General features: G+C 45.3%; 1 protein-coding gene across 1 annotated transcript in view; it reads right to left on the bottom strand.

Annotated features, from left to right (window-relative positions):
- Window positions 1-17,987, bottom strand: part of LOC146855703 (uncharacterized) — a 1,104,791-nt gene that overhangs the window by 112,294 nt on the left and 974,510 nt on the right. The window contains exons 92-94 of the mRNA XM_085653597.1: window positions 16,737-16,790; window positions 13,028-13,090; window positions 11,286-11,348 (exon numbers count right to left, since the gene is read on the bottom strand). Coding sequence (XP_085509723.1) covers window positions 11,286-11,348; window positions 13,028-13,090; window positions 16,737-16,790 — 180 coding nt within the window. The remainder of the gene's footprint in view (window positions 1-11,285; window positions 11,349-13,027; window positions 13,091-16,736; window positions 16,791-17,987) is intronic.

Below are 17,987 nucleotides of genomic sequence, written 5' to 3'. Positions count from 1 at the left end.
AAGCGATCAGTTGCCGGATTTCCCGGCTTTTGTGCGCGGTCAGCCGGAAGTGAGTCTTTGGGCCTTCCGTTGTCGACCCGCAAGAGCTAGACCGCTAACCCTCCTGTGAGTAGCGGGTGGCGGAACCATGACACTCCATCTGTGCTCTTCCGTGCCCTGCCCATGCCCAGAGCCAGGACCTCTGGTCTTTCTCTCAACCACCTCCACGCTCATCACTACTTATCACGACCTGCCACTCCATGATCCCAGCTCTGCTGCCGCATCTCACTGCCCCACAATGAAGATGCGTTCTCCTGCCATTTCACATTCATCCTCTGGCATCCCTCCATTACCCCATACCTCACACCTAACACACAACCATAGACATTGGAGCCCCACTAAACCACACTCTTCCCTTTCCTACATATCCCTCCACACTCCCTCATTAAACATGCCACTGAAAGTTGGAATATGCTACACAAGAGCTCACCAGACCTGCTCTTCCTGACCAAAACCTGGCTGGCTACATTGTCAGCCCCTCATTACCATGGCAATCCCCCCGTATACAAAATCACAAGACAGGACAATCATGTCCAGGATGCAGAGTTGCAATCCTCTTCAAATAATCCATCCAATACTCCATCACCTCTGAAAACACCACCAGCAACATGGAAAACTTGACTTTCAAACTCCTCATAATAGGCCAACTGCACTCTGAGTGACACCCTTGTCTGCTACCACCCTGTACCCTGCACCAAATTCCGCCTCACCATAACAGACTTTGCTGTTTCTCTGATCCTCAACTCTAGCACCTTCATCCTCATCGGCGACCTTAACTACCACCTGTAGGATCTCCCTGAACCCAAAACTACCGACCTCCTTAAGGACCTGTCCAATCTCAGACTCACCCAGAGAGTGCAAGACCCCACACATGCGGCCAGACGCAGACTCAACCCCATCTTTACCAGCTTCAGCAACATCACAGTAGAAAACCCACACCAATCACCTGATCCGACCACACTTTCATCACCGCCCTCCTCATTGCCACCGATGACATCTGCTCCCTCCGCGACCAAGGCCGCACAGCAGCCCTCATCCTCCTGGACCTATCAGCAGCCTTCGACACCATCTACCACCGCACACTAGCCACCAGACTCCACGATGCCACCATTCAAGGAAAAGCCTTAGACCGGATATGATCTTTCCTCTCAGGCAGAACACAGAAAATAAGACTCACGCCCTTCCTCTCAGAACCGAAAGAGATCAGATGCGGAGTACCTCAAGGATCCTCCCTCAGCCCCACCCTCTTAAACGTCTACATGCCCCCCTTGCAACCATCGACAGAAACCACGGGTTCAACATCATCTTTTACGGGGACGACACCCAGCTCATCCTCTCCGTCACCAAGGAACCCGACAACACCAGGCGCAATTTTCAAGAAGGGATGAAAACTGTTGCGACTTGGATGAACAACAGCTGCCTGAAGCTCAACTCTGAAAAAATAGAAGTCCTCATCGTAGGTCCCACCCCTTTAGCATGCGACAACACCTGGTGGCCCCCTGCCCTTGGAAACCCAGCCACCTCAACGGACCACGCACGCAACCTCTGCATCATTCTGGACTCTTCACTCACCATGAATCGCCAGATCAATGCAGTATACTCTGCATGCTTCAACACCCGCCGCATACTTTGTAAGATGTTCAAGTGGATCCCCCCATTCATGGAAAACCATCACCTACACACTCATCACCAGCAGACTGGACTGCGGCAACGCTCTCTAAGCCGAATCAGCAAAAAACTCCTCCGCAGACTCCAGACCATCCAGAACACCGCAGCCAGACTCATCCTCAACATCCCACAACACGACCACATCACCCAACACCGCCACAACCTCCACTGGCTACCATTTGAAAGAAGAATAACCTTCAAGCTGCTCGCAGATGCCTACAAAGCCCTCCACAATACCGGACCCCAATACCTCAATGACCAAATCTCCTTCTGTGTCCCCAAGAGAAACCTCCGCTCAGCCGACCTCGCCCTAGCCACTGTCCCTTGTTTCCACAAGACCAGAGCAGGTGGAAGATCCTTCTCCTACCTCCCAGCCAGGATATGGAACAAACTCCCCCTTCACCTTGGACGAAGTCTAACGTTGCACCAATTCAGAAAGGACCTCAAGACCTGGCTCTCCGACTGACCCTAACGGAGCTGCTCACCCCCACCCAGCGCTTTGAGACCCTCACAGGTGAGTAGTGCACTCTACAAAACCCTGATTGATTGAACTTCAGTATACACATCCCACACTACAGCAGAAACACCATCATCAAATCTTCACTATGGGACTGGAACATGATCTCAGAAGCATCCTGATCTTCCGAACTCCTATTCCACCAGCCTTGACACAACAACAATGTCCCTGCATCCATCTCCAGTGTTAGTGACTGGATCACCACCTGCACAGACACCCTGGCTCCTCTCAAAGCCAACAAAGTCATGAGAACCAGACCATAAGCACACAGGAGATAAAATCACTCAGGCTCACCTAACACCACTGCAAGCAACTTGAACACAGATGGAGACAAAGTCAGGATGGCTCCGACAAGAGCACCTACAAATCGGCTCTCAGATGTTACCATCAGCAAATTAGAGCAACCAAACTCTCCATGCTCACTGACCGCATCGAAAGCAACACTAACTGCGCCAAAGAAATCTTCACCATTGTAAAAGGTTTCACCTCTCTGGCCGCAAGCTCCATTTGCATACACCCCTCTGAAGACCTCTCCACCCAGTTGTCCCTATTTTAGCAGTAAGATTACCAGGATCTATGACAAGCTTGAGCCCCAACAAGACCCTTCCACCATCATAGAACTCTTGACCATCTCAACCAACACCCAGCGGACCACCCTGACTGCCTGATCCACCAACACCTCTCAAGAAGCCGCACCAACTATGCAATCCTTGAGCTCCAGACCATTGCCAGAACCCTGTCCTCACCATGTTTTTATGTAGGGTCCTGAACCGCCATAAGAGCAGCACTCACCCCGATTCTGAATAACTCAATCATCACAGCTACCAACCTAAATGTTTGGAAACATGCCACAGTACTCCCCCTCCACAAGAAACCCTCAGCAGACTAGAAGATGCTAGCCAACTATGGACTTATATTCCAGCTACCCTACCTAGAAAAAGTAATGGAAAAGATGATAAACAAATGCCTAGCAACTCACCTAAATGACAACCAACTCAAAACTATTCAATCCAGATTCAGGCCTACCCACAGTGCAGAGACTGCCCTCATCAACACCACAAATGAAAATCAGATGATCATGGACAAAGGTGACATCTCATGCAGCCCTCAGTCTACTGGACCTTTCCACAGTCTTCAGCGCCGTCTCCTAAACCATTCTTATCCAATGACTGCACGAAGCTGTCATCCAAGGACCCACACTTCATGGAATTTGCTCCTTCTTGATGCACCCAATCGTTCAGCCTGGCCCCCTTCACATCGAGCGCTGTCAACCTCATCTGCAGAGTCCCCCAAGGATCCTCACTCATCCCCACCCTGCTCAACGCCTTCATGACCCCACTTGCCAGGCTCAGCAACACCCATTGACTCAAAATCATAGCCTTCACTGACAATACTTCATCATAAAGAACCACAGTTACACCCAGGGTCTGGCCCGGGGAGGGAACTAGAGGCGTTAGGGCACTAGAGAACGGTCAGCCTCCAACCAAAGCTATGAACCACAGAAAGGACCGTCCCTAGTTGTGTCTAAAAGATGCCCAATTTAGTGGGGGCAAATCACAAAAATTGACGGACTGGCATCACACACCACCAGGTGTCATGCTTCATCATCTGCCAGTCCTCGCCCTCTAAAAACCGCGTTTGATAGAGGGCGGGCATACACCTGAAGACAGGGATGCACTTCTAAACTAAGTGGGGGCCCAAACAAAAAAAGGAGTGAGTGAATTTAAAAACCATCATAGTATACCTGAACAATTTTTATTCTATGGGGTTACTATGTGGGATTAAAATATATAAGTGCGGTGAGTGGGGACCTTATCATCCCGTCGCCGCTGTGAATCAGTGATTGTTAATAGGGGGTCAACATGTTTCTGCCTGTATTGTCCACTTGGGTACGTGGCATTCGTCAGGACCTTAAATATTGGGCTCCAATCTTACCACTGGGGGCGTAGGCCTATAGCCAGCTGCCACCTGTTTAGAGAAACCTGTAAGATAGAGGGGGTGAGACAAAAATATAATACTCAAAATGGTTGTCATTCGGTAGACCTTGATGTGTCACAGTCACGCTCCATACTTACTGCTCTCTCCTAAAGTGAAAAAGGTGAAAAATGTATATGAGTGTCAGGCATCTGTGTTCACTCTGACATTCAAGTGAATAAAATAGAAGTCTTACCCTATTGGAAAAACCTATTTGCCCCATGGGAGGGGTAGGGGGGAAATCCTTGTGGCCACATTCTGGTGGGAGACGATAAAGGATGAAGACAAAATGGTTAAAAACCAGACTGATTAGGAAGGTATATCAAAGATACTGAATTAGTTAGCAGAAAAAACTGTCAGGGCGTGCTTGGTCTACTATAGTTTCAACCTGTTGGAAGAAGAAATCAGAACAACGACTTACAGTTCAAGGCGTACTCCCCGCTAGAAAACCTAGTGCTGCATGCGTCCAGCCTCCTCCCCGGTGACATTAAGTGTAGTGCGCAGCAAGCTTTTATACTGTTGGGTGGGATCGTGGCATGCGATATGGGTTTCAGGTGAGTGTGGCGCACAGTGATGATGCTGCATTTCCTGTGTCCTGAGCGAAGCATGCAGAAAGGACTGCACGTTGCCTGTTTGTTGCCTGACCCTCGTGGGGGTGTGTCAGCACATGGCGCTGCTCTATGACACGCCGCTTCCTGTGTCCCGTCATTACCTCAGATGATTGCCTGGGGTGGGGCGGGACCAACTGTGGTCCAATGAAAGCGCCTGCCATAGTTTCTGGAGATACAAGGGAGTGATTTAACGTGTGTAGACACGTTATATAGAAATATGGGGAACATGTGCCCTGCTCATGAGTATTATTTCATGACGGGAGCAGTTTCGAGTATTTACACAGAAGAAAGGAAGAGAAAACAAACCCAGATTGTTTACAGTCAGGGTGACGGTGTGGTTAAACCCACAATTAGTGCACAAGTTGATTTTACAGCTACCGCATGATTGCTGATCAAGATGATTCTAGTTTTAGGGAGTAAGGGAAACTACGTATAGCTCTATTCACATGTATTACTGTGTCTATTGTTTGTGTTTAGAGCTATACGTTAGAGTTAATACTCGAAACTGCTCCCGTCATGAAATAATACTCATGAGCAGGGCACATGTTCCCCATATTTCTATATAACGTGTCTACACACGTTAAATCACTCCCTTGTATCTCCAGAAACTATGGCAGGCGCTTTCATTGGACCACAGTTGGTCCCGCCCCACCCCAGGCAATCATCTGAGGTAATGACGGGAAACAGGAAGCGGCGTGTCATAGAGCAGCGCCATGTGCTGACACACCCCCACGAGGGTCAGGCAACAAACAGGCAACGTGCAGTCCTTTCTGCATGCTTCGCTCAGGACACAGGAAATGCAGCATCATCACTGTGCGCCACACTCACCTGAAACCCATATCGCATGCCACGATCCCACCCAACAGTATAAAAGCTTGCTGCGCACTACACTTAATGTCACCGGGGAGGAGGCTGGACGCATGCAGCACTAGGTATTCTAGCGGGGAGTACGCCTTGAACTGTAAGTCGTTGTTCTGATTTCTTCTTCCAACAGGTTGAAACTATAGTAGACCAAGCACGCCCTGACAGTTTTTTCTGCTAACTAATTCAGTATCTTTGATATACCTTCCCAACCAGTTTGGTTTTTAACCCTTTTGTCTTCGTCCTTTATCGTCTCCCACCAGAATGTGGCCACAAGGATTTCCCCCCTTCCCCTCCCATGGGGCAAATAGGTTTTTCCAATAGGGTAAGACTTCTATTTTATTCACATGAATGTCAGAGTGAACACAGATGCCTGACACTCATATAAATTTTTCACCTTTTTCACTTTAGGAGAGAGCAGTAAGTATGGAGCGTGACTGTGACACATCAAGGTCTACCGAATGACAACCATTTTGAGTATTATATGTTTGTCTCACCCCCTCTCTCTTACAGGTTTCTCTAAACAGGTGGCAGCTGGCTATAGGCCTACGCCCCCAGTGGTAAGATTGGAGCCCAATATTTAAGGTCCTGACGAATGCCACGTACCCAAGTGGACAATACAGGCAGAAACATGTTGACCCCCTATTCACAATCACTGATTCACAACGGCGACGGGATGATAAGGTCCCCACTCACCGCACTTATATATTTTAATCCCACATAGTAACCCCATAGAATAAAAATTGTTCAGGTATACTATGATGGTTTTTAGATTCACTCACTCCTTTTTTTGTTTGGGCCCCCACTTAGTTTAGAAGTGCATCCCTGTCTTCAGGTGTATGCCCGCCCTCTATCAAACGCGGTTTTTAGAGGGCGAGGACTGGCAGATGATGAAGCATGACACCTGGTGGTGTGTGATGCCAGTCCGTCAATTTTTGAGATTCGCCCCCACTGAATTGGGCATCTCTTACACGCAATACTTCATCATACTCTCCCTCTCTGACAGGACACCAAACAACTGGACCAATTTCTTCCCCTGCATGACCTAAGTCACCAGATAAATAAAAATCAACTGCCGCAAGCTCAACACAGACAAGACAGAAGTAGAAATCTTTGGCAAATAAACCTCACTCTGAGATTCCACATGGTGGCCTGCCAAACTCAGACCCACATCCCTCTTGGCAACCCATGCAAGAGACCTTGGAATAGTAAACGATAACCAACTCACCATGATCGGCCAAGTGAATGCAGCCTATGTTTACTACTTCCCCACACTCCAGATGCAAAACAAGATCTACAAATGGCTCTACACCAACACTCGCAGAACTGCCACCCAAGCCCTTATCACCAGCAAACTAGACTACAGCAACACATGCTATACTGGATTCAATGATCACCATAAATAAGCACTGCAATGTGTTAATTTATAAAATATACATTTGATTATAGTTATTGGTGACTTTTTGACAAAGCCAGTAGGTCTGCTTTGTATATGAGGTTTGTAAGAAAACAGGTTTTTTTGCAGGTGTTCCCCCACTTTTTCCCCCATTTGGACTACTGGATGCTGGTTTTCGACTCCGGTGCACTGAAGCCTGCGACCCAGGCCCCAGTGCCACTGCTCTCTCCCTTAAACATACATGTGAATTGGTAACAGCAATTGGCAAGAACTTCAACCCCCTTGTACATCCCTAGTATATGGTACCAGTGTTACCCAGGGCATGGGTGTTAAAATGGTCACGAGGGCCTAAAGCACTGTTTGTGTGACCCAAGTAAATGACTGACAGCAGGCCTGCCATTGCAGACTGCAGGAGCAGGGTAAACTGCTTGAACTCGACTTTGCCCTCACCATGTGTGGCAAAGCCAATGCACTATTTTTAATAAATGCCAGTCACCCCTAAAGAAGGCTTCCTGAGCCAAGGAGTCAGGGGATATTAAATTAAAGGTGTGGGCATGTAAGTGCAAGCTTATATGTCCCTATAGCAGCCTTTACAATTAAAGGCTACTGTAAATGATAGGTGGTTGATAGGATAACATGGGCTTGCACTCAGGCAACCCGAAGTTGGCAGCTCTATTATGGTACCATAAAATATGTCATGTTTGGCATCAAACAACGTTCCTAATCACCCCTGACACGAATCTTGTGCAGAGGACGATGTGGCAGGCACCCAGGTGGCTACCTTAGAGGTTGCCCACCTGGCTGCCCGAGTCTTTCTTGTGCTCTGGCTGCCAGGTCACAGCTGTTGGTGCTAGGACAGGAATTTGTCCACTAAAAGGAGGTGTGAACTCTCCCAAAGTCAGAAACAATAGCTTGGATGGGAAGGAGGTCACACCTCTCTCCCTGACAGGATGGCTAGTGAAGTGGCAAATCAAGGCGGGGAGCTTCAAAGACTTCACCGCCTGTGAATTGAACCCAGGATGCCTCCCAAAGGAGGAAACAGCCTCCCCCCTCCCCTCAGGCACATTTGCACCCAGTCAGGTGCGAATTGTAGATAATCACGATGTGTACACCCCAGTAGGTTAGCCACACCTCTAGGGTGGGCTACCTGGTCTGTATAGCTGAGGAAAGATTCTGCCATTTCTAATTGAGGGTTCTGGGTAGAAAAGTGACACCCCCCAGATTTGGTCACCTCAGGGGCATATTGGCCGCTGGGGCTAGAAGGCCATTTGCCACCTGCACTCACACTCCTAATGCCCCTAAATCTAGGGTTTAAGGGCTACCCCTGACACCAGAACCTCATTTCTGCTCTGACTTGCAACAAAAGACAAGGAGGAAACCCATATCTGTGACAACAGGATCTGCACAAAGCAAAGGTGTGATACTCTGCACCTGTGGCAACCTTCCTGAAACTGCATGACTGCAACTCGTCCTGGATCAAAGCTCGGTTCCCAAGACAGACGGACCCCTTTGAGAGGCAAAGGCAACTCCAGACTCCCCTGGACTAGTGGCAGTAGTCCCCTGCACACCGCAGGTAAAAACAACATGCCAGAATCAAAGAATCACTGGCCATCAGTCCCTCTAGATGGTCCAGTGTATTGTGGGAAACATAGTCCTGACCTCTAGCAAGTTTTAGGTGGCTACCATTTCTCCCCATACCTCCAGACGTCGAAATAACTTTCTGCCGACCTCACAGCTGCCAGGGTTTGTTGGTCACCAGTCAAACAACCACCACCTTTACTCGATAAAGCACCTTGAGGGACTCCACAAAACCTTCATCTGACATCAGCAGTGGTTTCGTTGTGAAATTTTTTGCACTGAGTTCCCCACCAGCACCTGTAAGTGGTAAAACCAGCTCTACAGTGGCTCCCACTACAACACCAAGGACAACCAGGACAACTCTGCACCTGGGATTCACAGGTACAATTGAACTGGCTGTCATGGCTTGGTCCTGGGACCTGCATCACCTTTACCCTCCGGGGGTTCCATGCAACTCGACCCGCAAGTGACTGATTGTCACTAGTGCTTTTTACCATTGGCCACAATAATAAAGTTTTGCACTGATTTAATATTGCTTGACTTCGTTTTAGTGTCTAAATTTACATAAAAATCTGCTTTGTTTTTTATAAATTGTATTACTCTGTGCTAAAGCTGTAGCCTGGTATTTTGTTGCATGAAATCTCACAGATTACCGTTGTAAGCAAGGGTTTTGGTGTTGGTGACCCAACTGAACAAATCATAATCAGTTCTATTAGGAGGGATTTGACATGTTTTTGACAATTTTAATTTTGTACATAATTCTTATTCTATTATGGTAGATCTGATGGTTGCTATGAGGGAAAGCTTATGCCGAACACTGTAAGTAAGTTTTGGTTACGGTGTTAAGCCAGTGATAAAGGTTATAGGCCGGAATGTTTGTTATGACATGCTTTCACGAAGGCAGTAGGCCTGTGAAAAGTATACGTTATAGTCAAAAGGCAGTTAATCGAGGATTTGTTATTTCTCTGCATTAAAGCCTAGAGATAAGTATTTTATTATATGGAATACTACAGATTACCATATTAGGCAAGATTTTTGGTGTTGGTTACCACCTCTAAGAAACTGTGGGCGTAGAAGATTTGCACTGTGTGAATCCTTGTTAATCTATTTTAGGAGAAATAATATTTTGCTTTCCCAACTGTAATATTTAATATTTTGTTTAATTTTATGACTGTATGCCCGAAGGTTACCTCAAAGGAAAATGTACGCTTAATACAGTGAGATGATTATGGTGACAAGCCACTTATAACTACTTAGGTCTGATAGGTTCACTAAGAAAAGGTATTTCAGATTCAAACAGGTCTTATCAGTTTACTATGAGAAGTTACAAAAAAGCAGTAGGCCTGATCCACTTACTATGTAGCACATATGTTAAAGCTAAGAGGCATTTAAGGGTGGATTGCATTTGCACTGTCTTAAAGCCTGCAATTAGGTATTTTGTTACATGAAATCTCACAGATTACCTTCCTAGGGAAGGATTTTGTTTTTGGTTAGAAATCAAGACAAATCCTAGTGGTGAAAGATTTGCACCCTAACAATTCTTGCTAGAATCTCTTCTGAAGCACTGACAGGCTTATCTCTCTGCCATGATCTTGAGTTGAAAAGAATCATTACATAATCCATATACATATATGTATGTTAAGAAGGCCTTTGGGTCAGCTCTCTCCTGCCATTTGTCTTTCTGTTGCCATCCATGATAGTGTTCTCCATGATACCGCATCGTTCAGTCCACATTTGGCTCTCTTGCCTTGTGATCACTAGTACACATTCATCTGAAAATGAGCGTTCTTCAGTGCCAGAGCTGTTTAACCAGTCCTTTAGTTATCAGTTTTCTCCTTTTATAGTTCCACCTTATTTATTTTTTGTTTGTCCTCTTTTTATTTTAATTTTTCTTTAGAGGAAATTGCAGCTCCCCAGACAGTTTGAACAGGCTGTTTGCTTGCCACTCATTTAATCTGCAGGGCATCGCATCCTGAGTGGCCACCTGCTTCTAAGTCAGGCAAACATTGTGGAATACTCTTGTCCATAATGTATCATTGTTTTACGATTAGAAGGTGGCCAACCTGTTGGTTTTAAATGTGGTGGTCATGCTGGACCTTTAAAACAATGACAGATTATGTACAACACCATGCAACATGGACACTTGCGGCTACGTTTCGTTTCGTTATTACAAGTATATGCCCTCTGTATTTAGATGACAGCATATTTTCTTTTTTCTATTTGTACTCTTTTAATTTACCTTGAAAATACTGTTGAGTTTGCTGGTGTCTATTGTGGTTTTGTCAGTGGATGTATGCAAAAATGAGCCCGTGGAGCGACAAATAGATGCTTGAGTGCAAAGATGAGTGACAGAGTGCACGTATGATGCTTTATGCCTAACCCTATTAGCGACACAAAATGCACTTTTATTCATAAGCCAGACCAATTGGAATTGTCAATGCTTGTTGTAATCTGCAACGCTCACTTTTATAAAGCCAGCCATAATCACCACTGCCTCGTTCTCTTTCTAAACACTTAAGACAAGTGGCATTTGCAATGCGAAAAGGGTATATGTTATTTCCAGCCCATAATTCTGTTAGAGAAACATGACTGATGAACTACTGCAAGATGTCCGATCTAATGTTATTTTGAGAGCACTAACCTTTTCTCCTTTTTCTCCTGGATCTCCCTTGGGCCCATCTAGGCCCGTCATTCCACGCTCGCCCTAAAGGATGGTTGGAAAAATATAAAAATCAGGCAATGCAATTCTGCAATCCGAAAATAGACACAAGATTCAAGTGTGTGAAGTGGTCTGTTTAAACATGATGCATAGGTGGATATTTCTGATTTACAAGGTGAACGTAGAGAAGTTAGGGGCTCATTAGGATGGCGTAACAATGGCGATCGTTACGCCATCCTGCTGTGATGGCGGTGGGTATCGCGGCCGACGCAAAGTCCGTCCGCCGCTTTTCTGCCAGTTGGCAATCGTTACGATTGCTGGCCGGACGGAGCTGGGCCAGTAATATGGTGGCGGTGCCTAGCAGGCACCGCAAGCCATATTATGATGTGGGTTGTGTAAAGTCCTTTCCATGGCGGCGATGCCGCCATGGAAAGGCTGGCGGGGATTGGCTATGGGGGTCCATTGCGGGCCCCCGGGTGGGTTGCACTTGGGGGGTACCCATGGTACCCCCCTGCAGTTCCCTGCACCAAGTGGCAGGCACCGCATGGTGCCTGCCACGTAGTGCTGGTAAATGCTGTGCATGCCCTTTTACCATTGCGGACGGTGGGACCGCCGCACATCTGGCGGTTGGTCCCATCACCGTTATGGTGGCATGCGGACTAATGTTCATCATAATGAGCCCCTTACTTCGGTGGATGAGTAGCAGCGCTTTACAAAAACCCCATATAAAAACATATAAAACTCCTAGATGGGTAGGTGGTCAGTTAGAACCCGCTTCTTTAAAATAACTGCAGAAATCACTTGAAGATGTGAAGGTCGCAACAAAAACCTCCTAGAAATAATTTCAATTAAACTTTCTGGCAGTTGTAGGCTACCCAGTGAGGATGTGGAAACAATGTGTTTGTTTTTCAAACTCAGAGATGTCACAACGTCACGGTGGTTCCTGCTAATGCATTTCTCTGTTTGTTGCAGGGCTGCTCCGGCATGACGCGGCCCTGCACCAACCAGTTTTCTTTTTGAAAATAAAAAAGGTGATGCCCCCTTTGCCGTTAGAGTCAGCTCCTATGGCGGGGGGAGTCCTATTAACATTTTACTGTCCCTCACCACCAGAGTTTACCTGGCGGTGAAGGACAGTAAAAAATGGCTATATAGGGCTGGCAGACATATAACCATTTCTACGGCTATGGTGGTGACGGAGTAGTCACTGCCGTAGCCAAACCTATAGTCCACCCGCATTTAAATCAGGCAGACAGACTATTATGTTGGCGATAAGGATATACTGTCACCGCTGCGATGGAGTATCCTTACCTTTAACATAATAAATCAGACCCTTGGTCTGGAAATCCTTATTTGCCATAAGTAGCAATGCTACTGTGGATCTGCAAACAGTTGTTCACTGGCATCAAACTAAAAATTTGACCTGAGGTCTCCACAACTAGCATTTGAGACTGTGGCCTTCTCCTAACACAGATACTTACCCCAGTGAGCTACCTTATCAAAAAAGCAATGGACAAAGTTCACTGAAAGAGTCACAATTTCCCTTACTTAAAATGGAGGAGGTATACTCTTGGAGTGAGCACACAGAGAAAAGGGAGGATTGCTTCACTAAAGCGGCGATAATTTTAACGCCGTTTCTTGATAATATGCCCCTTATTTTTATAGATTCGAATTCGGTAGAAGGTGCTCCTATGGATGGCTGAGGTTGTTGTTTATTTACCACTCACCTTTGGTCCAGTCAGCCCGTTGATTCCAGGAAATCCTAATTTTCCAGGCCCGCCGATTTCTCCCTACGTGGGCAAAATGGGTAAATGGAGATATGCATATTACAGCAGGCGAACACGAAACCGGCTACGGGTCTTCCAGTGAACCTTTGCATAGCTAGCGTGCACGCCAGGGAGAAACTTTCTCATTGGAAAATGCAAGGGGATAAATCAACAGCTCAGCTTGTTAATATAAGTTTACGCACAAAGAACACCTACAACAAAAGACATGTTTGGAAACAAATGCTTGTATAGTTAACAGACTTTTATGTAGACACAAGTAAAGTGGTCCATGGAGAGAATAGTTTTAATTATCATAATTCAAATAACGACACTAATAACAATACCTATAACAAGGGCAATCATTATAACTACATTGCTACTACTGCTACTACTACTCCTACCAATTAATAACATGAAGCATACTAAGTACTCGTAGGTGGCTTGATAAACACCTTTTATTCGAAGGATTGCTGGAGAAGATGTGGTCTGTTGTCAATGCAACTGCGAGACTTATTTTTTTTTTCAGCTTTACAATTTGACAAATTGGGTGATGTTGGCCTGGTACCTCACTGTGGCTAACATTCCATGCGTTCTAAAAATGAAAATTCTTCGAAACCGGTTACCCATCCATTACAAAGGCCTATTACAAATAAACACTAGTTGCTTCTTTACAGTGCAAGAAACCTCCTTTTTCCACTTAATTACATCTCTCCCTAAACTCAGGGCTGTGATGACCAGTGTGACTACATTAGTGTGTGAGTAACACAACTGCATTTGACTTGTGAAGAAAACTATATCCCTTGCTTTGGCAAGTCTTACATTCAAATCAAAGTCATAAAGTGTAGACGCAATTCCTGAAACATGTATTGAATATTCATGTTTTGTGGCTTTTATACTCTGAGTACTCTTTATAAACCTTTACAGTATGAAATTTCTGAAGTCACAAATTGTGAGTTTAATAGTGTCTGTGTAGGGTATTTCACATAATATAAGTTTACATGTAGAATCCATAAGCGTTATCGCTTGTGAATGGGTTTTCTCAGCGATTGTTTGACTGGTTTTGTCCTCAAATCTACCCCCTGCTGCCCCCTTACACCTTTGATGCATAGATAGCCTTAGTAATGGGTCCGGCCTAGAAAAAGTAGAAGAAACAAATGATGGACGGAATGCTTAACAATGCAAACATTCAACCCCATTCACAAGGATCTGGGTTAATTCCATTGTCTTTTGCTCACCACACCACTCCAGTTTGGACCCAGCCATATGCAAATCAGTCGTGCTCCTGCTCCTCATGGGAACAGTCCAGCCCAAAGTGCCAAGCCAGGTCTTCCCTGGACATGAAACAAGCATCCTGGGACCACTTGAGTCAAGCTAGCCTGGCTGATACCCCGAAACCGGTCCTAGGATGCTTGTTTCCGGTCCAGGGAGGACATGGCCTGGCAGTTCGGGCTGGGCTGTTCCTATGGGGAGCAGAGTCAAGACTGATTTGCAAAAGGCTGGGTTTAAACAGCCAGGGCATGGGGAGCAAAAAAATGATGGATTTAGGGCCAGATCACTGTACTGGGGTGAATGTTTGACATTTATCAGCATTCTGTCCGTCAATTGTTGTTTTTGCGTTAGAAACAGTAGGCCCTTTACAATCCTTTTGCTATGGTACATATTTAAATATTGTAGTATTTCGTTTATCTTGTTTCATTCATCTTGTTTTTCAGAACATGAATTTTGTATCTCTTGACAGCATTTTCAAAGCCTAATGTGGTATTTAGCTGATGAAATTTCTAGTTGATTGTTTTAAGTTTTCCTAAAAGCATTAGAAAGTGAAAACTCTGCTAGTGTTACAAAATCTTTAAAATCCTTCAAAAATATTTCCAACAAACTGATGGTAATTTGTATTGCGCAGTGCGGTGGGAAGAGGGCGGTATTTTTGCATTTGCCTAACTATTATATGAATGATTGACCTGCAGTAATAATTTTCCTATTGCAACATTGCTTTTCGTTATATGTTGAAATTATTGTGTTAATTTAATTTTACATTGTTTATTTGCTTTTATACAGTTTTATATTATTGTTTGCAGTTTTATACTGTTTATGTGTTCAACCTGAGCTCAGTCAGAAGGCTGAGAACCCAGTAAAACAATGTGCCTCTTATGGACCTATGATGTAAAGTGTCTCATTCAGCATCATGTGTGAAAGTGTAAGCCCTCCAGTATCTCACTGGGAATGAAGATAGGTGGAGGACAAAAACACAGAGCAAATTAAATGCAGTTGGCATCCTAGCTATCTGGCACAGAAACTGATGCCTTCCTGTGGCAACAGATCCTCCAGAAGTGCTAGCAACCTCTTACTGAAACCACAAAGATTCAACAAGAAGAAAACGTACAACCGAGCCTTCTCGGGGCTAGCACTCAGGATCTGGAATGCCTTGCCCCCAGAAACTAGACTGAATCCCTCTACGGCATCTTTTAAAAAAGAAGTGAAATTGCTCCTCATGGCTAAATTTACATGAGCTATGTTTATAAGTGTTTATACGACCCTTTACTGTACAGAACAACACTTTATTTACTGTATACCTGGTTTTTCCCTATACGTACCCTGTAAAGCGCTCTGATACCCGCAAGGGTCTTGTTCGCGCTATATAAAACCTTCAAATAAAAAATAAATAAAATAAAATGATAGGTGAAAGAATGGCATCCATCTCCCTGTGATGGATGGAGAGTGATATTCCTGGGCAATAGGGTTACATTTTGGACAATTCTGTCGCAAGGAGCGTCTCCCCCGCTAAGGTGGAGGAGCGTCGCCTCACTGCTCTACGACCAGGAGGAAGGACAAATAAAATGATAATAACTCTGTTATTATCATTTTATTTTTCACTACAGGACTGGGTTAGGATGGGGCGAGGCTGGTGGCACAAGTGTGCATGACTGCTTGAGACGACCAAACAGTCATGTGCACTTTGCATGTTCCCCACCAGGTTGTACTGCTCAGCCTTGTGAGGAACATACACATGCTTCCTGTCTCCGTCTGAGCGCTGAACCATGGAGCTCAGACCAATCACAGCGCTGCATTACCGCATTGTGATTGCCTTAGGGGAGGGAGCCTGGGTGCTTCCTGTTTCCGCAACCGAAGCTGAGGAGATACGGCACCCGGCAAAAGGTAAGTGTTCTTTTTTTATTCTTTAGCCCCCTTTCCGCCACCCCCGTTCCCTGCCAGCCGCCACTGTCTGTCACAGTCCCCTTCTAAACTACCAATAATCATAACCACCTTTTTATAAATTAACAATAATTAGAGTATTTTACTCCTTTGGCCTGTTATGCTAACATACATTAATTTTATGCTTTCTGATTGTTTACAGAAAATTCAGTGTAGTCAAACTAAGACAACCCCAAGCCCTGTCTTCGCCGCACGTCATTTCCACCCACTAGAAGAAGCAAAATGTCAAAGCCTCTGAATTAATTGGCAGTTTCACTACACGTGACCGAAGACAATGCTTCAGTCTCAATATTGGGCCTTACTATGGGTTCCCTCAAAGGGTGTTCTTAAGGGGTACACACACACTACATGTTTTTTCTTTTCCTTTGAGCATGGCGAATAAATTAACAAGAAATAAAAACCTCATATATGTTTTCCACTTTTCATGTCACACATAGCATCCCCGGATCAAGCAACTTACTTTTTTTCCTTCCACCCCTGGTGCTCCCATCCTACCAGGAAATCCACGGAATCCCTGGAAGCAACAGAAACCTGTTAGTCACTATTGCAGACAGCGCAATACGCGAGCATCACAGAATCCAAGGCTAAGGTTTTACATTAGCATATATTAAGAACATCGACTTTCCAGCAGGCTCTCTGCAGTTGATATTTGGTGCTTGTGGAGCTGTCGTAGAGCTCAGCTGTGCTTTACTTTAGGCCTATTTAGTGATGTGTTGCACTTCATCTAATATATGTTTTAAGAACTTTTTTATAGATCCTTAAATTTTGTTGAATGATTCTCTGATATTATTTCCTGGGGAATTGCTTGGTTACACAATATCCTGGAAAATCAGTGCAGAATGATTCTTTAATATCTCGAAAATTAATCCAATGGTATTCTTGAAAGTGGAGCTAACAGTAAAACATGGATTGTAATTTAAGGAATCGCCTTTGTAGGTCATAAAACCTTATACTTACTCAGGTGTATCTTTTGCCAGTAATGTATCCAGTCCTAGAATGATCAGGAGATTCATGAGGGCTAAGAATGCTAAGATAAGGACCAGGGGGAGGAAGTGGACATGGAGGAGTGCCAGGAGTAGGAGGTCCACTAAGATCACCAGGAGGACCCAGACCAGGAGAACCAAGACCAGGAGAACCAAGAGGATGAATATTAGGGCAAGGATAACTATGGAATAAGAGGGCAATGAGGAAGAGCAAAAGGAGGATCAGGAAAAGTAGGAGGAACAGAACCACCAGGAGGAGCAGTGATAAAAGAGCCAGGACCATTTGTAGGATAAGCAGGACAAATATCATGCTGGATCAAGACCAGAAAGGCCAAGAGGACCAAGAGAACCAGGAGGATGAAAACAGGAGGACAAAGATGACGAGGAGTACCAGAACTGAAGGACCAGGATAGCAACAGGATGACTTTGACACAAAAGAGGTTAAGGATCAGGAAGACCAAGACCAGAAAAACCAAGAAACTAGTACCGGGAAGAGGAGGAAGATGAAGAAATGGACCATGAAGCGAAGGGTGACAAAGAAGGAAGAGGACCAAAAAGGTCAGGAGTTATACCAGGAAAAACTATGGGGCCAGGACTTTCACGAAGGTCATGAACACCAGAACCACCAGGTGACCAGGACCAGAAGGTTTAGTAAAGAACCAAGTCCAGGAGGATTCAAAGCAAGACCAGGAGCAATACCAGGACTACTAGAACCAGGGGCATCAGTC

The sequence above is a fragment of the Triturus cristatus genome, chromosome 4_1 (assembly GCF_964204655.1).
Source record: "Triturus cristatus chromosome 4_1, aTriCri1.1, whole genome shotgun sequence".
NCBI lineage: Eukaryota > Metazoa > Chordata > Amphibia > Caudata > Salamandridae > Triturus > Triturus cristatus.
Note: the sequence above shows the minus strand (reverse complement) of the source record. Positions and strands in the feature narration are given on the sequence as shown.